The sequence below is a fragment of the Eulemur rufifrons genome, chromosome 29 (genome assembly GCF_041146395.1).
Source record: "Eulemur rufifrons isolate Redbay chromosome 29, OSU_ERuf_1, whole genome shotgun sequence".
Lineage (NCBI taxonomy): Eukaryota > Metazoa > Chordata > Mammalia > Primates > Lemuridae > Eulemur > Eulemur rufifrons.
The window spans coordinates 44602641-44626960 of record NC_091011.1 but is presented as its reverse complement, the minus strand read 5'-3'; the positions used below and the strand labels follow the sequence as shown (position 1 = coordinate 44626960).

Here is a 24320-nt window from a genome sequence, read left to right as displayed (position 1 = left end):
CCTCCAGTGTGGAAGACAAATATTGTCATTATTTATAACCTCCCTATTTCTTATAAAGACTTTCTAAATTAACTGATATCTTCAAACCAAAGAGTAAGGAAGAAAAAGAAAAGTCCTGCAGGAAGTGGCTGAGTGGGAGAAAGAGGTATTAATATAATCTAGGTACCCATTTCTCTGCAGCTCTGATTTGGTAGAAGAATGTAGGTTATCTAGGACAATGGATAGACAACTTGTTCTTTAAGAACTCTCCCTTGAATGTTTTAACTCTCAACCCAACTTTAACAAATGTTGGAGGCAGTGAGATCAGGTAGAATGCCCTGGCAAAAGCCTATAATAATAATAGAGCTCTTTCATATTGCCAGGAGAGTGTAGCCCCTAGTCTTTGGTAAATAGTGGAGCTGGGAGAAGAGTGTACATTCTTTTATGGAAGCTAAAGAGCCTAAAAAGCAGAAATAATATATAGAAGGCTATATCCTCCGTTTTCTGAATTAAGCCAAGGACTCAAAGCTCCGTAAATACGGTTTTAAGTGTGAACCATTATGTGGACAACTGTGTGATCTAGACCAGGGGTTGGCAAACTATGACACATTGTCCAAATCTCTAGCCCACTACTTGTAAAGTTTTATTCAAACACAACCATGCCCATCTCTTTATTTATTGTTTGTGGCTGATTTCATGCTACAACAGTAAAGTTGAATAGTTGCAACAGAGACTGTATGGCCTGCAAATGCTAAATTTGCAGTACTCTCTGGCCCTTCCTAGAAAAATTTACTGATCCTAGGGTAGACAACTGCATGGTCTGGACCCATGTAACATGGCTGATTTATTTTTAGCTTGAGTAAACGAATTGGTACCTTTGTTTTAATTTTAGTTTTTAAGAATTGGAAATTTGTCTCCACCTCAAGAGCAGGCAAATATCACATTGTTCTACTTGTAAATCTTTTATCTTCTTTTGTTTTATATTTAACATCAATATATTCATTTCTTCAGAAGATTACCACTGAGTATCAACTGTGTGGCACTCTTTGATGGCATTTGTATGTTGTAGACTGTCATTATCACAGTCTCAAATTTCCTTATGCTATTAATATACATGCCTAAGTACCATATAGCACTAGGTATTTTTCACAGCATTATGTACAAAACCTGGAGTGATTGTGGAGGGTCATGATGTATTGGAGTCTTCATGAAGTCTCATATTACAAGTTTCTTTTAATTACTTTATTTTAAGCAAAAATATGTGTTGCAATACTTGGGCAAAACACATTAGACTGACATTATCTCAGTCAGTCCTGCTTTGGGCCTGTTTTATATCTTCCTAGTAGACTCTAAGCTCCTATGTTTTTGGTCATTGTTGTATCCTCAGTCTTTGCATGGTTCTTGGCATATAGTTAGTTGTTAAACATTTAGTGAATGAATGGTATCAAGCATGTAGTAGAATTTGTGGCATAATGTAAGACAGGTCCATAGTTTAATTTTCCCAAATAGTTGACAGGTTGGCTAGCATTTTTATTAAATGTTCGTTTACCCATTTCCCTCTGGTTGGAAGGCCAACATTATTATCTATAGAATTTGTGCCTTTATGTTCTAGACTGCTTTTGGCCTTCATATTTTGTTCCATTTTCTCATTTTTTTCCAGTACAATACTGTTAGAATATACACTAACATTGATGAAACAAATCATCTAACTCTTCTCTTCAAAAATCCTTTTACTTTTCAACTTATTCAACAAAACATTTGAATCACTTTATTAATTCCCTTGAAAAATACTCTTTGCATTTGTATTGCAATTGCATTAAACTAGTAAATCTTCAGAGAACTGGCATTTTTACCACATTGAATCTTTTAATGCAAGTTCATGGAATATATCTGTTTAATTCAAATTTTTTTTCTGATCCACTGTAAAATTTTATAGCATCCTCTATTAGTTACATATATGTCCAGCTATAATTAACAGAAAATCTGACTAGAGTACATTAATCAATAGCTGTCACATATTATATTAGCATCAATGTAATTAGGAAGTTTTCCCTGTTTTTCTATTTTCAGAAATGACTTTTATCAGAGAGACTTAATTATTTGCATAAGATAGAAATTTCTGTTCTTTAAAGTTTACTATTACTCAGCTATAAACCGTCTGTGCAATTGTTCAGGAAGGTTTTAAATACCTTTTATAATAGCTGTTACTCTATCAGGTTTTCAATTTTGGGGGGCAATTTTGGTATTTTGCATTTTTAAAGAAATTTATATATTTCCTCTAGGCTTTTATATTTATTAACTTAGATTTTTATAAAATAATTTTTAAAGTACTGAAGTATCTTATATTTATAATTATTTACCCCTTTTATATTCTTTTTTCTTTATTTTAATATTTTTACTTTTTTCTGTTGTTTTTTTCCATAATTTTATCTAGCTTTTAAGTTGCTAATTGTTTCTTTTTCAATTAATAAATACTAGTATCTTGATTTTTCCTCCTTTCTTTTTGATGTTGATCAATTGTACTTAGTACATTTGTTTTTAATAATGCTTACATTCTAAGTGTGATAATATTTCTGAATATCGCTTTAGTTACATAGCATAATTTTTTATATGTAGAATGCCATTTTGTATGTAATTTCTCTTGCAATTTCCTTTTTAACATAAGAATTTTATATTAATATATTTTTTAACTTCCAGACATGGAACTTTAGTTTGCTATACTTTGTTTATTGGGTTTTAACTTTATTACACTCTGATCAGAAAACAAATAGCATATAATAACTATTGTTTAGACTTTTTGAGACTTTTTTGTAGTTTGATTCATAAACAGTTTTGTTTTAATATTCTTCGTGTGTGCACAAAGCAGACGTATTTTATGTCTAGGTGTGACATTTATGTTTTGCATATGTAGATAAGAGTAATAATACAAAGACATGTACACATTTCTTCTATAACATGCCTTAGATTTCTGTCTGCTTGATCCACCAATTCTGAAAGGCATCAATTAAAATCACCAGCTACTGTTGTTTAAATCTTTGCTGTTAGCTGCATATATGGTCAAGATTATTACAACTTCTTGATTTATTGTAACATCTCTCTTGTCCTTATGATGCATTTTGCTCCCAGTTCTATTTTGTCTGATAGTAAAAATACAACATTGGTTTTCTTTTGCTTTATATTGGTTTAACAACATTTGTTTTTTCTTTTTATTTTCATCCATTGTATGTTCTTTTGTTCAAATGTGTTTCTTTTAGGCAACATATTTCTATTTTTATTTTTTTATTTCAAAATACTACAGGGGTACAAACATTGAGGTTACATATATTGCCTTTGCACTGCCCAAGTAGAGCCACAAGTGTGCCCATCCCCAGACAGGGCGTACTGTACCCATTAGGTATGAATTTACCCATTCTCTCCTCCCCGCACCTCCTGACTGACACCCAGTGAATGTTACTTCCATTTGTGCACATAAGTGTTGATCAGTTAGTACCAATTTGATAGTAAGTACATGTGGTGCCTGTTTTTCCATTCTTGTGATACTTCACTTAGAAAAATGGACTTCAGCACCACACAGAATAAAACAAGAAGTGTTAGTTCACCATTGTTTTTTGTGGCTGAGTAGTGCTCCACGGTATACATATACCACATTTTATTAATCCACTCATGTATTGATGAGCACTTGGGTTGTTTCCACATCTTTGCAATTGTGAATTGTGCTGCTATAAACATTCGAGTGCGGATGTCTTTATTATAGAATGATTTTTTTTCCTTTGGGTAGATACCTAGTAGTGGGATTGTTGGATCAAATGGTAGTTCTACTTTTAGTTCTTTGAGGTATCTCCATATTACTTTCCACAGAGGTTGTACTAGTTTGCGGTCCCACCAGCAGTGTATGAGTGTACCTATCTTTCTGTATCCACGTCAACATTTTTTGTTTTGGGACATTTTGATAAAAGCCATTCTCACTGGAGTTAAATGATATCTCATTGTGGCTTTGATTTGCATTTCCCTGATGATTAGAGATGTTGAGCATTTTTTCATGTTTCTTGGCCATTATTCTATCTTCTTTTGAAAAGATTCTGTTCATGTCCTTTGGCCACTTTTTAATGGGGTTGTTTGAGTTTTTCTTACTGATTTTCCGGAGTTCTGTATAGATTCTAATTATTAGCCCTTTATTGGATGTGTAGTATGCAAGTATTTTCTCCCATTCTGTACGTTATTTACTCTAGTGATAGTTTCTTTGGCTGTGCAGAAACTGTTTAATTTGATAAGGTCTCATTTATTTATTTTTATTGTTGCTGTGATTGTTTTGGGGTCGTCTTCATAAATTCTTTGTCCAGGCCAATGTTATAAGAGTTTTTCCAACATTTTCTTCTAGAATTATTATAGTTTTTTGCCTTAAGTTTAAGTCTATTGTCCACAAGTCTGTTACTGATTTTTGTGAGAGGTGAGAGATGTGGATCCTGTTTCAGTATTCTACATGTGGCTATCCAATTTTACCAGTGCCATTTATTGAATAGGGATTCCTTTCTCCCCAGTGTATGTTCTTGTCTGCTTTATCCAAAATTGGATGGCCATATGAGGATGGTTTTATATCTGGGTTCTCTGTCCTGTTCCATTGGTGTATATTTTCATTCCTGTGCCAGTACAATGCTGTTTTTCTTTATTTATCTTAAAATGAGATGAAAACATTTTTGTGTTTGGTGTTAATTGGTAATTATTCACATTTTCATTATGAATCCCATTTTTAGGCCCACATCAAGAGGACATTTTCATGTGCCTAGTTCCCAGCCACGTTGCTATTTTCTAGCAGTTTATCATTTAGGGCAGTTCTCTGTACTAAGGAGAAATTTCCAAACCTTGCCACTCAGTTCTCTAAGTTAAAAAAAGAAATAAAAAAGGTAATTTCCAGTATTCACTGCTACCAAGGCACTTACTAAGACCACCCCTGTCTATATTATTCTACTTTGGGGTCTACAGCTGAAAGTATGCAATGTGCCATGCAGTGCATCACCCATCTTCCTGCATGCTTTCTCTAGTTGCATTCTGAATGAATATGGAATGCTGAGGAAGTTAGAGAACCCGGCTAGAGGTCCTGTTCCTGGACAACATGGTAGAGTCTGTTGTCCATTTTTCTCATTGGATAACCAGTGAGGGTGGCACAAAACGTCTCCCTGTCGTTGGAGTGAATCTTGGATGGATTTTTTATAATTCAACTTTATGACTCTTTTATATTCTAGAAACAGTAGTTTTTAGTTATGGTGTTCATTTTGGGTTATGATTTTTTTCTTTTTTTATGTGATTTTACTGGTAGTTTAGTGGGAAGCAGGGAGAGGCTGCATCAGGAGCTGCTAGCTAGGTACCATTTGCACTGACTGGCCAGTGTCTCCTCTCACCACTCTTCCTCAGAAGCCATGGCTATTGGCACCAGTAAAAACAGTTCTACGTTTCTCTTGAGGGAAAAATGGAGTCTAAAAGTTGTGTTATTTTACTTACTTGGGTGTATGAAAAAGAATTTAGAAAAGTTATGGGTATATTGGATAATAAAATTATCTTTTTGGATTTTTCCATTAACATTTGCAGGAGCTATAAATTGTTGTTTACTTATTAGTACAGGTTATTTTTTTAAGGAGCTATAATTACAGTCTGTCAACTACATCCAGCATCTTCATCATTAATAACCAGTTTATGAGTACCTACTTAGAGAGTGACCTTATTGGAGAATCTCACCCTACATCCTACAACTGCTACATCCATTGCAATTAGTGTTACCATTCAGATTTGATTATGATGTTCAATCAGCCAATTTTAGTTCCTTTTGCCTACACTGTTTCCTGAGTAAAACAATTTTGTTAACACAAAGATGGATACCATATATAACGCTTTAAGCAGAAGTTTCAAAAAAAATGGCATAGTCATTTTACCAGCATCAAAATGTAGGCAGAAGTGGCTATGATTCCTACTTTTGTGGCACTTACACTGTTACGGGTAAGAAAGACATCAGTCCAATACTCACAAAGATAATCTTAAAAATTCAGACTCCAATGCTCATATTAAGTTCTATGCAACTTTTTTGTTATTGCTCTGCCTTTGTGAAGTAAGAGCAGAAAATGTTGCTCTTATCCGATCATAAAATTTCTAGAACTAGAGCTCTTAAAATCTTTCCTACAAAGATATTTTTCACTTTTTAAAGGAAAACGTTTTCCATGTTTTCACAGGATAAGTAGAATACAAAAAGTTCAATCTCACTATTTACATTTCTGTATGAGGATGCTTCTATTTCTAGCACAGTTATATTTGGATTATGTTGATTCAGTGATATGGGTACCTGTCCCGGATTCATCTTTTTGAAAAAAATAAACAGAAAATATACACAGCAGGTGTACCTGCAGAATGTTAAGTAGAGCTAATGTTCTCTGTAGGAATGTGTGTGTTTATTTTGCTGAAATCCTGTGGTGGGTATGTATGGCATTCACGTTAAAAATGGCAGAAGAGATGAAAGTGATTGGTCTTAGACATAAGGTAAAAGACACTGACCTACAATCTTTAATCTTTTCTTTTTATTATGTCCCCTCGTCCCAAGTCTTTTTCCAAACCTAGATTCTCTGAAGCCCAAAAGTTCCAACAGGCATTTCAGGCTCTATTTCTCATACCCGGCCCTGTTGACCTCTTCTCCCTACAGTCAATCAGCCTGACCATTCTTGCAAACCCTTGGATCTGTACTTTGAAAAGGTTATTGATCTTGACAAATCTCTGAAACACGTGGAAAGAGAAATTGCTCTAGAATAAGAAAACTCAACCTTTTGCCAACTATGCTTCTTTTATTAAGTTCTTTCACCCTTTGAAAAGCAATATCAATTTCGGTCGTGCTCATTGTGCCTGGAAGGTAGGGTCCTCTGTTGGACAAACAGATCAAAGCCAGTGGTCATCTGATCTGGTTATAGGAGTAAAAGACTAATCAAGCAATCTAGGAGTAGGTTCCCTTTGACCTTTGCCTCAGGGTTATCTGGAGAATTTCTCTCATGAAGTGGTATTTATTAATCTCCTTGAAGTAAGTATGTTGGAGGTGGATTCTATGTCATGTTCATGTATCCTCAGTGACTAGCATAGTACTTCGCCCATAGTCTTGTTACTAAATGCAGGTCAAATAATGAGGGAGATGTTCTTTCTAAGTTCCGTTAATAATAATAGTAGCTGATTGAGCACCATTTTGTATTCAGTGTCAGAATACTCAGAGACTACCAGAAGTGATCCATGATGTCCAATTGAAGTAAAAGCTTCTCAACTGAGAGGTGACAGTAATGACATATGCCTCAGGGGTTTTGTAAAGATTAAATGAGAAATATATCCCAAGCAACTGGTTCAGTTAGATATGTGATGAATGGAGCAACACGGGTTGGGAGTCAGACCTGGGATCATTTCCGCTCCACCACCTACTTCTCGGGGAACCTTGAAGAAGCTGTGTGACTTCCCTGAGCCTCTTTTCTCATCTGAGCAATAAGGATAACAGCACCTGTCTTGCCTCCCTCCCAGTCATTTGCAATGATCAAGAGAGATAATCAAAAAAGATAAAGGGGCCTACAAATGTTAAGAAATTTAGTATTAGGGGAACCATGGGATAGGATTCTAAAACCTGGCTTTGGCACCTATTAGTCCTGCAACTTTTAAGTTCACTAGACACAGTTTCTTACTATATAAAATGAAAGGGCTCACTTAGTGCATTTTTGATGCTTTTTTGGTCAATCATGATGGATTTGTAGAAATGCTCTTAATGTGTTATTAGAATTAAAATAATCACATATCTGTAATTTTAGGCCTTATAAGTACTAGGAAAACCTTTCCATTCTGAATAATGTCTGAATTTTTACAATTCATTCTGCTTTCCTATATGTCAAGAATTTAGCTGTACTTAGTAACACTCCAAGCTTTTACAAGTTGTTATCCTAACTGCTAATGAGTTCAGCTTCCTTCTATCATCCATTTTTGGTGAGATGGGAAGTATGGAATAGATAACCTGGGCTACTTCACAGTTTTACCTAGGTTTGTCCCAAATATTGGTGGATTAATCTAGGGTGTACATTCATAAGAATGAAAATGCTGGCTTGTGAGAAGAATTTCTAAGCCCTACAACCTTGATAACTACCTGCAGTTTCTTCATTTCATAAATGTCACACATGTAGTATATGCAGTGGCATTGGAGTTCTTCCTATCTAGCCCTCTCATTTTTCATATGTGAAACTAAGCCTCAGAGAAGCAACTTACAGAAGTCAAAGTGATCTGAGCAAAGAAAGTCCAAAGTCCCAACAAGTTGTACAACATTTACTTGGTTGCCCTACCGGGAGTTAATAAAATAAAATAAAGTCTGGCACTTGCCCATAGTTCAGTGTTCAGTGAAATCCGCCCTTTTGATTTCTTGCTACTCTTTAAATAGAACAAGAGGTGTTTATTTTATTTCAGGTGTGACATTTTACAGCATTTAGCACTTTTAACTGAGAGGTGGAGTTCAGGTAATCATATTTGAGCTCTTCAGGTCAATCTTTCTTGGTCCTGGCTGACTTTATTGAGGACTTGTTCCATGCTAGCCACTGTGCAAAAGGCTTTACATTGGGTTATATCATTTAATCATCCAATATGGAAGCTTATGACTTATAAGGAACTGAATTTTACAGTTGAGGACAGTGAATGTAAGAGAAGTTAAATAATTTTCTAACACCACATAGAGTACATGGTATGTCTGAAATGAATTCACACAGTCTAACTTAACTATTCTTCACACTTGGCACATGGTAGAAAGCACAAGGAGTGATCCTGTCAATAACATTTCCAGATACTGCAAAATCACCTAGGTTTGTGAATTTGCTGGATGCCCTAGCATGCAGCCATATATACGTGTATGTGCATATACATGTATTTATAAATTTATATATAAATAATATATCTAATATCAAAGTACTTTTGCCCTTTTAATTTTATTAGTTTATATTGGTGGGGAGATTAGCCCTAACATTCATTAGACGGAGAAAGGGTTATGTTCACAGTGTCATGCACATAGCATCTTGTCAATAAATGCCTGCTGGCCTGGCACAGTGACTCCCAGGAGGCCAAGAGGGAAGCCTAGGCAACATAGAGAGACGCTCATCTCTACAAAAATAAATTTTAAAAGTTAACTGGGCATGGTGGTGTATGCCTATAGTCCCAGCTACTCAGAAGGCTGAGGCAGGAGGATCACTTGAACTCAGGAGTTAGAAGTTACAATGAACTATGATCGGGCCACTGCACTCTACCCTGGGTGGCAGACAAGACCCTGTCTCTAAAAAATAACAATGAAAACAAAAAATAAATGCCTGTTGAGCTAATCCTTATTTTCTAAGGAAAATGGCACTTAATCAGAACCAGAAGATCCACGTTTTAGTGCAGGTTTTCATGGTGATCCACTGTGAGGACTAGACCAAGTCGATTATCTTCTCTGAGCCTTAGTTTTCCCATGTCTTAAGTGAGTCCAGAAGTGTAAGGATCTATGATTCTGCAGTAGTGTGTTCACTGTAGGGCCCATAGTTGGAGTATCAATTGGACATTTGAGCCTACGCAGTTGGATTGCCTGGCGTGCATTGTCAGGCTCCCAAAAGATCTATCCAGATTAGGGCTTTGAGTGAGCACAGATCTCATCAGTGAGAGGAAGGGAGTTGCTGGGGTCTCAGAGCAGCACTGCTATGTCTTTCGTATTTTTTTCTAATCTAGTCACTGCGAAAACTTGCTGATTGGAAGTTTTCCACACTAGTGCCCTAAGCATCTGCTAAAAGTGGGCAAGTAAGAGTTGTACCAGTAGTGCTGTGGTAAGAAACCAAGAGAGCCAGGACTGGCTGTTTTGGGCTTCATAAAAATAACATTCTCACATAGAGAATGTTCTCCACTGTAGAGACCATTAGACTGCAGACGCTCCTCGGAACCAGCGAGGGTGAAAGGAGCAATAGCCACATCAGCAAGTCAGCCAGCGTGACCAGGTCAGAAAGAGCGAAAGGAAGATAAGCGATGTGAGTGGGGCAGAATCAAATTGAAAACAGTTTCCAGAGCGCCCCTCAAGACCAAGGACTGTAGCAGAGCTGTGGCAGTGCAGAACATGAACCATACGCATAGCAGGAGGGAGCACTTTGCAGGGAACTTGGGGACCCTCAGGTTCTGGGCTGATTGCCATTGGCATCCAAGGGTGTTGAATTGACCTATCCTTGATTCTTCCACCTTTCCCTTATCATCCTTCCCACATACCCCCCACCAGCTGGGTAAAAAACAGGGCAAGACAAGTTCCAAACTCAAGAGAGAGCTGAGGATCACATTGCTAGTCTGAGAACTGTACGTTTCTGTCCTGTCAGCAGACTCACTCACTCTTTCTGCTAAGAAAATCTCGTAGACTTACTTGATTATGGCAATAGTGAAAGTTTACGGACCCCCATGTGCAATCCTAAATCCAAAATGCTCCAATACAGTCTCTTTTGTAAGTTTGTAGCAAACTAATTTAGTGGTGTAACCTCACGGAAACTTACAAGATGCTATTTACAGTCTCTATATGCCTCACTTAGTGGGACTTTTCATATGTTTGGTGGCAAAAATATTCATGTGTTTGATTACAGAGTGCCTCCACAGACCCTGCTGCGGGTAATATGCGATTTATGAAAGATGCAACTTACTACCTTTCTGAAATTGGAAGAGTTTTGGATTCCAAAAACATCTGACCCCCAAGGATTTCAGACAAGAAATTGTGAACTCATAAATTGTATTCCTTAAATTTGAGGGTATTTATTGATCCTTTAAAGAAATAAATGATTCATTCATTCTTCCCTTACAAAGACAGCAAAGTGGGGGGAGGGGAGAAACAAAACAAAGATAAATAGTGACTGTTATGCTAATAAGCTGTAGCAGAAGCTTTTGGGGATCTGAGTCTTCAATACTAGTAGATCTTTTGGAGGACAGAAATCTGGATCTGTGCCTTTCCTACAGTTTAAAAAAAAAAAAAATCAAATTTCTCTGTGGAGCTGCATCCTCCCCCTCTCCTTTGCAGCTGAGCTGCTCAGCGGAATGTGCCTGCGACTCACAGAACCATAGCGCCACCTTTCTTCCAGATTTGGAATTAAATCTCCACACTGCCACTGGCTCGCTTGCCTGCTTGTGCCGTTCTGTCGGCCAGACTCAGCAAGCAAACAGTTCCTTGATACTTAAATCATAAACGAAGAGCTTCAAAGAGGGCAAGAAAAGGTGTTTCTTCTCTTTGGTCCCTGAGCAATTAAGTTGGTAACCTAATCTGATGTCAGGGAGTGTGGACCATAAACCCTGTGTTTAATTAGTTTGCACCCGGTGTCATTTTACACACTAGACGTTTTAATTTACAACCGTTTACTATGTAATAGGTATTCTCCTAGCTGCTAAGGCTTTAAAAATATAGATACACTCACTTAGTTTAGATTTTTTTTTTCTTTTCAATTTTCAGTTGCAGATCAAACATGCCGTTACCGAAGCAGAGGTTCACAAACTGAAGACCAAGGTAAGCACCAATACCTGGTGTTTGGATTGTACTTTTTAAACTTCAGATACTATGGATAAGTTCAACCCTAGGACTAAAGGACTTGTCCCTGTGCATTTGAAAGAATACAAATGTGAAAGATCCATTTTTCACTGTCAGATACATAGACAAACCTGCCAATGAAAGCAAACATCCACATCCCCCTCAGTGCAAACAACATGTTTTAAACGTATATATTTTTGTATTTGCACATATGTGGCCAGTTCTCTCTGAGATTTCCTCAAAAGTAATATTTTTAATGATTCAAGTGTCCAAAGTATATTTTGATCACTAATTCCTTAAACACAAGCTGTTACGTCATATCTCCTTTATTATAAATATATTTAAAAGGTGAAAGATTTATACAATCTGAAGAGAAACCAGAGTATAATATAAATATATTTAATCAATCAATTGTAGCTTATTCATCAGGAACAGTGTATTGTTTTAATACAGCACATTTTTTTTGATAGAAATAATATCCAGTTTCTAATAATTAAGTTTTATGAACTTAATATTATACATGCATAATTGATATCAGGTGTCAGGTACTACTGGAAATTTTAGACAAGTTTATTTCACATTATTTAAATTTGTGGAAGAGAAAAGGTCTTGATAAAAGAGTTATGTGTTATTAGTCTGTTTATGAAAAAATAGAAGATTCTAAAGGACATTTTTAATGGCTAAATTATAAGGTACGCGTATGAGACACAGTTCTAGCAATTGTGCTTAGTTTTACCAAATATGTAATTTCAAAAATTTAAAGATATCTTTTGAATAATTTTAGAGCAATATACTTTATTGTTTCTACAGTCTTTTTAATAATAAGACATATTTACTTCCCCACCACTAAAGATCTGTTTTCCTGTTCACATCAAATGCTTGTTTTGGTTTCTCCATGTGTTTTAAATGGAGATGAATTAGCAAAGCAATTTTGGTTAAATGGTATTCTCAGCTAATTCACTCTGTAGCTCTTTAATCAAAATATGTCTATACATCATTCATGGTGTCAGCCCAGCTCCGTGAATAATAATTTTAAAATTAGTAATGGTTGGTAAATAAACAACTTGATACAAAACATTGCTTAATAAAAGACACAGTAAAAAACCTGGTCCTGTTTTAAATGGTTGATGTTTCTTGACAAAGAAAGGAAGAAGATTTTTTTAAATTGTTGGTTACAGTCGGGGAAAAAGATTTCCCTGCAGTTGTAAGTGCTTTAATGGAGCTTATGTGTTAGGCTATGAACATTTAATTTAGAAAATACTATTAATTAGTATTTTGTATTTTTCTCATTATTACATTGGCATATAATATGCACAGATTAGCTTACTTTACTATGATTTTCAATATGCATTTTGATAATTTTGAAATGTTTTTGGCTACCTTTTTACTTTGTAATCTGTTCTGCAGATGGGTTTAGTTAAAAATATACACAAAGCATGTGTGTATATATATATTTACATAAATGTACATTTCCATTTGCTGAATGCTGTATGATTTTGAACATTGATAGTTTATAATGATTCTGCATCCTTTTGAACTTTAAAGAAGGCATATGAAGTAGATAAAGCACTAGTTTGAAGGCCAGTTATTGGGAATGACTTTTGAGCCCTCGCCTAAAGGATCAGTCTTGAATTTCTGTAGAAATGAGGGTATTATACTAGTGTGGTATCTATTCCTAAGATCCCTGGAAGCAGAAACGACACAAACCTGCCTTTCTGTTTCATGAGAAGGAATTAAAATAATCAAGGAACAATTTGTATTTTTACTTATACTGTCTTTTATATTTTTATGGGAATTGGGGTTTATAAGGCTCAAAAAATTCATTATACTGCCTGTAAAATATGAGACACAGGCTATGTTCATGTCAATTAAAATTAAGAACATAATAATATTATCAAAAGCGTCAAAAGCAAAGTAAAAATAGCTAATGTTTATCAGATGATTGCTATGCCCTAGGAGCTGTTTCAAGGATACTAATGTGTTATATAGATGATATAATTGCATCTTGGAGAACTTCAATTACTTGCCCAAGGTTTAATGGCCAATAATGGCAGAACTAGGATTCAAATCTAAGCTGAATTACTCCAGAGTCCCCTTCGTAACCATTAGGCCATACTGTGCTTTTGTGCCTTTCTCCCTTCCTTCCTGCCTCTCCCCACTCCCTTTTTGGTTAATTTTTTACATATCATTATGCATTTTTAAAAACTCTCAAAACATTCATTGGCTATAATCACTCGAATTCTGAAACATCCATTACTGCTCACAGATCACACCATGTGTAGTGATGGAAAGATCATTAGAGTTGGAATCCAGTTTGTGTTTTCACATTTATCAGATATGTGACCTTGGGCAGATCATTTTACTTTTCAAGTCCTCTATTTTATCATCTATGAAATTATGCAAATAATACTTGCTTTTCTCATCTCAAGATGTTTTGATGATTGAGCATATACAATTATGGTATTTAGTCTGAAAGATGCTATAAAAATATGAGAGATTTTTCCCACAGAGGTACCCAAATTATTCTTACCTTGACATTTGCTTTCTCCAGCTAAAAATCGTAGAAAACGAGAAAATGATGTGGGAACTAGAAAAAGCCAAGCTGCAGGAGAACATTGATGACAACAAGGAAAAAATGCTGAGTCTGGAGTCCTACTGGGTTGAGGCTCAAACCTTATGCCACACTGTCAATGAGAATCTCAAAGAGACTCAAAACCAGTATCAAGCCTTGGAGAAGAAATACAACAAGGCAAAGAAACTGATCAAGGAGTTCCAACAAAAGTAAGCAGCTTGTGATGACTATAGAATAGTTATGTGTGTCTAAAGAAGGTTTGTGTCCAATATTTTTATAATATCTAGTGGAATTGAAAAGATGACCTCAAAGTTATCAACTTCTCCAAAGCATAGTTAACAGCATAAATACACATTAAGTTTCAGAAATTGCTTCTACCATTTTTTCATGGGATTATATTTTGTATATTTTATAATTTTTTGGCAACCAGTGCCTCTTGATTTTTTTGATAGTTAATCATTGATACTAATTGTTAAATCATCTGAATTTCTTTACCCTTTTTGAAACACCTCTGTGATTTAGAAGCAAGAAGCCCAGCTGAAGTCATGCAGAATGACTGACTGTTGGTATGGCGCATGCAAAGCAGCAGCTGGGGCCTAGATCAGCCTGCTCCTGTCTCTAGTCTAAGCATCAGTAACTGCAGAATTTTCCCACTATGACAGTGTAAATATTGACCAGCAAGAGCCCCCGCCCTGCCACTCTGCATTTGTCAGCTGTTGAGAGAATCACACAGGCCCCAGTTCACTGCAGTGAGAGAGACTATCACTACACTCTGCTTTTGAATTTCAGCAGCTCTTTCTGAGCTACTGCTGCTTTGCTTCCATGTCTGTTGGATCTCACTGTAATGTCAGGGAGACTGACCAGGGAGATTTTTGCTAGATTTTTCCACCAGTTACTTCTAGCTAGCTAGAACAAAAAAGTAGTATTAGTACCTTTGTTGGTCTTCCATGCTAAGCCTTAGAAGCTAAGCATGTAGGTAAGATTCACCACATCTCTGTTATTTCCTATTATGGAAAGAATGCTTTTAATATTTAAAAGAGATTGCTATCAAAATTTTATTGTTAAAAAGGGGGTAATCATACCTAAATCTTTTTCATGTAATAATTTTATATTAAATTTTGCTAAATTTGCATGTTCTATTCTAGGCTCCCAAAATGGAGCTGTTTCTCCTTCTCCCGATGTTATCCTTAGGTGTGTGAGTGAATACTCCCCTCAGTATTTCTGACTCACGCAGCTCCCTCTTTACTATTGTTCATAGAAAGAAATCTTATTATAATTTTCTTTTTCGAACTCTTATCATGCAGTTCCATCAGTTTACTATACATATGACACTGGAAATATGGAATTATTTGTGCTTGACACGTAATTATCTCCACTAAATGACCCGAGGTGGGTCGTAAGTGCAATAGCCTCCATATAAATATGTATGGGTTTTCTACAATCCAGGGCCCAGAAATGAAAATCATAATAAGAAAAATCAAAGCATTTTTCTTTACTTTGTGACTCATTAAAGATATTTTATTTTCTTTCATTACTATATGCTTTTTCTTTATGATTGAATTTTGTTGATTTAAATAGTCATCTAGGCCGGGCGCGGTGGCTCACGCCTGTAATCCTAGCACTCTGGGAGGCCGAGGCGGGTGGATTGCTCAAGGTCAGGAGTTCGAGACCAGCCTGAGCGAGACCCCGTCTCTACTAAAAATAGAAAGACATTATATGGACAACTAAAAATCTATATAGAAAAAATTAGCCGGGCATAGTGGCGCATGCCTGTAGTCCCAGCTACTCGGGAGGCTGAGGCAGTAGGATCGCTTAAGCCGAGGAGTCTGAGGTTGCTGTGAGCTAAGCTGACGCCACGGCACTCACTCTAGCCTGGGCAACAAAGTGAGACTCTGTCTCAACAAAAAAAAAAAAAAAAATAGTCATCTAGTTGTTTATTCTACTATGCACTTGTTTCAAATAAGAACTTTTACATGTTTCCTCATTTATTGAGTATTTGATATAATCAGGTTTATTATTTTCTTTTTTAGAGAAATTGATTTCCTCAAAAGACAGGAAATAGAAAGGAGGAGATTAGAAGAACTGGAAAACGCCCATCTTATGGAAGTTCAAGCCCTACAAATGAGGGTGAGTTGTACCTTCAAAGCCACTAAATAATTAGGTGGTTTTGCCTGGTACTGGGAGAGGAGTGCTAGTTTGGAGTTTTATGAATGGATTTGTTTTTTCTAGATCAGAGATATGGAAGGTGAGTTGGTCAGGCTACTGAAGCAAGGTGAAACTCAAGTTAACAATAACAGCATCTTTGAGAGTAGCACATCTCTTGGTGAAGTCTCCGAAGCCGATACCATGGAGAATTTGGATGTCAAGCAAACATCTTGTGAAGATGTCCTAAGCCAAGGTTTGTTTCACCTAACCACAAAAATCATTTTTAATGACTATGTAATTTGGCCTTACGTTCTTCCTTTTCTGACTCAGAGATTTAAAAGTTGAAAATATCTTCCTACTGTGGGAAAGAAGGACAGGTTTATTAAAATAAGTCTATCATTTTAGTTCATCTTATCAAAAATAAATGCTTAATATAGAGAATTAACAAAATCCCAACTGACAGGCCAGTAATTATTTTTAAACCATCATAAAATTGATAGACTTAATAAACTGCTTTAAAAGCGATAGTCCATCCCATCTAGTATGAGCTGCACTACTTTATGTTAATGAGTAAGGCTTAGAATTTTTAAATCACTAGAATAAAGATTTTTTTCATAACATCGGAAGGCAGACTGCCTGCTTCTAGTACTTGGAATTCATTTAGCTAAGAAATTCTGTACAGTTTTATAATTTTCCCTTGCTGTTCTATGTGTTCTACTCAGGTCTTTTCCTGTCAAAGATCAAGTAAGACCAAAACACTGGAAACATTTTCTATTGTAAATGGTCATCTTCTTTCATACACCAACTGTACATGAATTACTTCTGTTCTCACGCACATACACCATCTATAGATTGTGTGTATATGAATATAAGTGAATGTTTTAATATCTATAGTATATTTATAAATTAGAAAATGTGTAGGAATTTATAAAGATAAATACCCAGGAGGATATAACACTTGTGGTTTCATATGTTTAAATGTATACATTGTAGTCCTTGGAAAATGAAAATAAAAGAATATTGTGCCAAATTAGGCAGGCATGGTGGCGCATACCTCTAGTCCTAGCTACTGAGGAGGCTGAGACAGGAAGATCACTTCATTTGAGCCCAGGAGTTCAAGGTTACAGTGAGCTATGATTATGCCACTGCACTGTAGCCTGGGTGACAGAGGGAGACCCTGTCTTTAAAATTAAAATGAAATGAAATGGAAAACAAACAAAAGAATGCTGTACAGCAGAATTGTCATGATAGGACCGACAACTGACAGCAGCAATTTGACATGCAGTAAAACAGCGTTAATAATGAGCTGTTTAGTTTTTGATGATCTTTCTCACATATTAAAATGTCTGCAACGAGATTTTCCTGATAAGCAAGTGTTTATATCCTATCATTAACTTTTAGAACTAAACTCTTAGCTATTAAAAATGGAAAGTATTAGAAATCTTCATTTAAAATTAAAGTGATATCTAGAGATTTGAATCCATTCACTAGGTTTATATCCTTCTGATGAGTTTTCTCTAAATAGCATATAATTTACAAATAGTGCCTCTCAGACAGCTGAAAGAGGAGAATTTAGCACCAGTATTACCACTAACTGAGGAGGTAGGTGACTTCAAGAAGATCATTCAGCTTCTCTGGGTTGATTTTGCTATGTATATTATAGAAAGAGTAATACTTCTTTCTTGCCTAACTTACAGGATGTTTTGGGAGTTTATAACTTAGTCCATAAGGCCAAAAAATGTAATTGTATTGGAGTTTTTGTGGAATTATAACTTTTACACCTAGAACACTATAATATTGATATCTAAAGAAAAACACCAGAACTCAAACCAATGTGTGTTTCTTCATCTTTTTGAATATTTTAACTTTAACATAATTGTAGTTTATAATAAATACACGTTTCTGCTGTGGCATACACAAAGTATGAACAGTAACCAGTAGCTTTTCATTTCTATTCTTTTCTTTCAGTTTAGAAATTTGTATCTTGTCAAACATATAATTAATGGTATTTATTAAATTATGTGACAATAGAAGATCAACAAACTATACTATTAACATGGTGATTTGGATCAAAACCTTACATTTCTTCTGAACTCTTTTTTCTATCTACACCCTCCATTTTGCCACATAATTATCAGTTTCCTTAGCAACACTGTCGGTTCACAGTGAGATGCAGAGACTACTAATTCTTACTGAACCCAATCCATGCTTTCACGGTAGAGGTAGAAGCAGTCATCTCAACTTTAGTAGCATACATAACAAGCATTGCTCTTCCAGTTTTGCTGAGGACGGTCAGTGACAGATCTCCTTGAACTTCAATTGCTTGATCACCTAAACTAAAATGGCTTGGTCAGTAGCTAGATAGGAATGCTCTGGAAAGCACTTTTCTGAATTGATCCTTTCTTTTGCTAGGGAATGCTGAAGTGCTAGAGGTGTAGAAAGGGGAGTAAGGGCACACACCTAACATCAGCCTTTCAGCATTTAAGATCCCCACCATCGTCTTGTACCAGGAGAGGTACAGCGGGTACAGTCATCTTCCCTAGTCCCCGCCCGTTGGATGCAGTGCTATCCTCCCTGCTTCCTTCTGTCCAGTTCTGATGTGCTCTCCAGACACTAGAGTGTTAAGATGAGTGGTTTAGCGTGGTCTTACACCTTGAGGGAGCTTCTGAAGCAAAAAGATGATCAATTATAGGTCAATGAAAAACTGTCAGCATAAAATAGTGACAGAGAAAGGGAAGGCAAGTGAAGGCAGAAGAAAGGAAGAGCTATAAGCAATCATTTCTTCATGTGGACTCAAGCTCTTCGAGAAGAGAGCTTTCCAAGTGGGAATGGATTAATTATGTGACTCTCAACATTGAATTATTGTAAATTTTTGAGGAATAAAACTGATTTCCAAACCATATAAAAATTTACCAGTTAAAATTATATTTGAACACCATTTGTATGTTTCTCTCTATAAATTAAGCCAGCTCAAGTATTTTCATTAAAATTCTGATAAAGATTATCCATACAAATTCATTATTTAATATATTCTAATACTTTTTTCTTATCATTATGACATAAAGCAAATGGCACAAAATTTTTTGTCTAACCAAGAGTCGTGACAAACCCCAAATCCAATCTAGTTTACACTGGTATGCTGGTCAAATATTATTTTCCATATGTGCCAGGAGAGGAAAAATGATAATTTTGCCCTACTGCTGTGTTTCGTGTTTGTTATTTCTTAGTGCCTAGGTAATGCCAGGATTAGAATTAGAGCAGAGGATAGGCGTGTTAGAGAGATCTTCGTAGGTTAAAGGGTTGTAATCTTAGTTTGATTCGATTTCCTAGAAAAGTCACTGAAACAACACATTTGTTCCTGAGCTTCTATATATTCCAGGATCCTTATGTTGATACTATTTTCAGCTTCAAATATTTTATATGCTGTTTTGTTAAAGAAGGATAATGCATATTCCATAGAGATACTGAAAGAAAGACTAGGACCAATAGGTGGAAGTTACATATGAAGGCATGTTCTGATTATCCTGAGGAGTCAGGAGTAAATATGATATCATTTATTAATAAAAAGTTATTTTTGAACACTGAAAACTTGCTTCCAGACAGGCTTTTAGGTGCCACACTTATTGCAAAGGGAAGGGTGGCTGCTAGGGAAAAAGTAGTTGGCCCTGCCAAATGTACAATGAGGTATATAATTTGTGGGGTGGCTGGGACCAAGGGTGAAGGAGAGAAGAGGTTTGGTAGGAGACAAAAAAATGGAATTTAAGGCACTATGTAAGTATCTTAAGAGATGAGAAGGAGTCCAAAGAAGAGAAAAATCGAATAAAATTAGGATTTTTCCTGATTCATAGACATTATGTTAAAGGTAGGGCCATTTGAAATGGCATAGGGTGTTCTTGGAGTAAAAATGCACTTTGAGTGCCTGAAAAAGAGTTTGTATGTAATTTTATAAACATTGTGAGCCATGAACAGTTTTGAAGCATAATGGGAACTAAGTCACCTGTAGGTTTGTAAATGTAATCCCAGGAATTCTGTGAAGTTTGAATATTGCCACCAAGTGCTGCTTCTTTCTCACATCTGCCTACTCAGTCAGTGGACCACCAGTTAGATAAGCATGTTATCTTCCCAAAGGTGTGAATGTGGAGGGTTACATAAAGCATTTTCTACTTCGTTCCTTGAGTTTCTTATTATTCCTTAGCTCTGATGAGAACTGAGCAAGAAGGAAAAGACTTAAATTACAAGGTGATGGATTGTAGGAAAGTCTAGACTTTCATAGTAGGTTGTGGCTGGAATTAATTACTCAATCCTGGATGTCTTTAAAAATAAGAATGTTTCTTAACTACTTAGCTAAATTTAAAATATCCTGGAGAAAGGAACACAAGGATATAAAATAATACCTTCTTGTTTCCTCTCCTTTCCCTTACTTTTTTTCTATAAAATGGTTTGGCTGTTGCAATAAGACCCCATATTACCCAAAAGTAGATCCTGAAGATGGTGGTCTGCGCCTGTATCCTGAACCCAGTATACTGGGCCCCAAACCCAGGACTTGTGTACGAGTCTGTGGAACTCTGAGTCTATTTAAATACTCAAGCCCGCCAATTCTGATCATCCATCCCCCTCCACTTGGTATTTGCTTATTGTGACCCGGTTGTTAGCATAAAATTGGTTTGCATGGAACCTGATTTCTCTGAATTGAATCACTTCTCTAAAATTTAGGGTAAATTGAAAGTGGCTAGGTAAGAGAGAAGCATGAGGTTGGGGACAGAGTGGAACCAGAAATGATGCTGCAAGTATATATACATACTTACACTCTTTCTGAGGCTGGATCTTTAATTTGGCTCTAAGCTTTCTAGTTGCCAGAAGAAAAAGGAAACCCTTGTCAATTAAATTATTCACAGTGTTCATAAGATTAAAATAAACCATCTGCTCAAGAAAAATACAACAATTGGTAACAAGATAAAATAATGCATGATTTGTAGCAAACAGTGCTGACAATATTGACAACATCCTTATAGAAGATCCACGAATGATTTTATTAGGACACTTTCACACAGTAATCACAGTGTAGACTAATGGCATCACATAAATATACAATGTAGTGTTCAGTAAAAACAATTAAATTACTGGGGAGAGGGGATGGGTCGGATATCATGGTACTTAGTTCTCTGTTGATCTAGCTTGGTGCCCAGGAAGAAGTCTGTCATGTATGTCAGGTCAAATTTTTTAATTAAATAAATTTTTAATCCATTTAACTTTCTAGAAGTGGTTCAAAACTTCTAGAATATGTTACTGAAAGAGATGTGTTAAAAAATTTCACACTAGAATCACAGATTTATCTGTTTCTTCTTCTGGTTATATCAGTTTTTGCTTTAGGTGTTTTGAAGTGATGTCAATAGGTATATTCAATTTAGAAATGGTAAATCTTCCCAGTAGATTTTCCTTTGATCATTAGGAAATATCCCTCTTTATTTCTAGTAATTCACTTTATTTTATACTTTAATATTTAAAGAGCCCTATCACCTTTTTTGGGTTAGTGTTTGTATAGTGTATCTTTTTTCATCCTTTTACTTTTTTTTACAAGCTGCAAAAAAAAAAATTTATTTTTAATCAAAATGCCACGATAGAACAGAAATTGAAAACATTTAGCAATCATCTTGTTTTTAATACTGAGAACAATTTCTACTTTCACAAAAACAATCCCAGCAGCTCATTTCTAGTTAAGTGCACTTCAAACTTATGAATACTTCATTTTCTAAAAAAGTCATTCTTTTAATCTTTCTTTGTGTCTTGCAAGCAGCATATAGTTATTTATTTTTTATTATAAATTTATAAATCTTTATTTTTAAGATGAATTTAGAAAGTTGCTATTTAATGTATTTACTGATATGTAGAGTTTAAATCTAACATCTATTTTATTTTCCAGTTCTTCTTTCTTTCTTTCTTTCTTTCTTTCTTTGTTCTTTTGTATGCTTTCTTGCTTTCTTTTGGATTAATCAAGTGGGGTTTTTTTCCTTACTTAACGTTTTCCTATATTAACTTTTATTCTTCATTTAGTGAATGCATAGAGATATAATTTAGCATATTTTCAGGAGAGGATAGGCTGAATAATTCGTTAAGATGTCTCCCATTCAAGTCTTGCAGTTCTTAAATGGGCTTTTTAAAAAGTTACGTTTATAGATTTATGGGGTACATGTGCAGATTTGTTACATGCATATATTGGGTAGTGGTGAAGTCTGGACTTTTTGTATAACCATCACCCAATTATGTGTATGTAGTCCCCAACAGATAATTTTGCACCCCACACCCCTCTCCCATCCTTCTGAGTCTCCAGTGTCTATTACTCCACTCTCTGTGTCCATGTGTACTATTTAGCTCCCACTTATAAGTGAGAACATGTGGTATTTGACTTTCTGTTTCTAAGTTATTTCACTTAAAGTGATGACCTTCAGTTTTAATCATGTTGCTGTAAAAGACATGATTTCATTTTTATGACCAAGTAGTATTCCATGGTATATATACCACATTAAATGAGCTTTTAATAAATATTGAGTGGCTGGCAAATGCCTTAGTTATGATTTGCCAATTAATGGAGTAGGGATCTATACATCTTAACAAACAATTAACCTGAAGATAGAGTTAATACATTTTTATGATATTTAAGCTCTCTAACGTTGTGTTCTGGAATAGAGAGGCATTCCTCTTCCACTCTCAGGTGAGCAGAATGAACACCCATCGACTGGCCAGGTTTCTCTTTATTAAGAAAATAAATAAATCTTCTTGTTCACAAAGATAAATAGGAAAATGAAATCACAAAAAGGTCAAAATAGTTTTATACTGAAAAAAATTAAGATAAATGTAAACAAAAGCCCACATCAGCCAAAATAAAACCTCACCCTAGAATGACTTGTTTTAAGTAATACTATTTCTTGGTGTACTCACAGAAATAAGATATTAGAAATGTATGCCCTGCCAATGAAGTGAGATAACTTATATGATACTGTTATATATAAAGAAATAAAAATCTTAAGAAGTCCTACCAAAAAACGATTATTTCAGTTTTAGAATAGTTGATCTGTAATTTACTTTTAGGCAGTAATTAGCCAGCAGATTCAGCTGACTGTATGAGCTACTGCTAGTTAGAGAAAATAAAATCCTATTATATACCTACAAAAGAATGCTCCTTTGTATTCCTTGACTCATTAAATATGATATCAGATAATTAACAAAAACATTAAAAAGAAGCAGGTTTACACTAAAATACAGATTTGAGGATTTTGTTTGTTCATTTTGTTTTAGTATTCCAATCGATTTTGACTCTTTAGGTGAGATTATGGTACAGGTTCTTTACCAAGTTCATGCAATTCTGCTCATAATTGATTCTCCTAAACAGTCTCAAAGAAACCTTTAAAAAGTTCAAAATTATATATGCATTAGTTTGCCAGGGCTGCCACAACAAAGGGCCACAGACTGGTGGCTTAAACAACAGAAATTTATTTTCTGACAGTTCTGGAGATTAGAGTGCAAGGCACCAGAAGGGTTGGTTTCTTTCAAGGTGTTTCTCGTTGGCCTGTAGATGGCTGTCCGTGTGTCTTCACATGGTCTTCTCTCTATAACTGTGTACAAATTTCCTCTTTTTGTAAGGAACGCCCTCATTGCCTCATTTTAACTTAATTCTCTCTTTAAAGATTCTGTCTCCAAATAGTCACATTCTGAGGTATTGGGGGTTAGGGCTTCAACATATGAATTTTGGAGGAAAACATCTTAGCCTTTAACGGCCTATTTTGGTACCTGATGAATTTCTTATTTGGTTTGTGTGATAATGGTTTTATCTGAAATCTAACTATTTATCAGGTAAAATATTACCCTGAGGAACTCCAAGATGTAATTGATAAAGCAAGTAGCTGGTATGCAATTTGGAAAAACTGACAGTCTAACTGTTCTAAAATTATGCTTTTCGAGAAATGGGATCACTGATACTTTGGTAAGCAGAGGTGACAGAGTAAGAAATAGCATAAGTTTTAGAGTCAGCCCTATATTTAAGTATCAACTCTTCTGCATACTAATTGTGTGACT

General features: G+C 35.5%; 1 protein-coding gene across 4 annotated transcripts in view; it reads left to right on the top strand.

Annotated features, from left to right (window-relative positions):
• Positions 1-24320, top strand: part of PPP1R9A (protein phosphatase 1 regulatory subunit 9A) — a 264666-nt gene that overhangs the window by 202284 nt on the left and 38062 nt on the right. For all 4 annotated transcript variants that reach the window (XM_069461963.1, XM_069461962.1, XM_069461960.1 and 1 more), the window contains exons 7-10: positions 11459-11512; positions 14085-14314; positions 16136-16232; positions 16335-16503. In XM_069461963.1, the coding sequence (XP_069318064.1) occupies positions 11459-11512; positions 14085-14314; positions 16136-16232; positions 16335-16503 (550 nt within the window). The remainder of the gene's footprint in view (positions 1-11458; positions 11513-14084; positions 14315-16135; positions 16233-16334; positions 16504-24320) is intronic.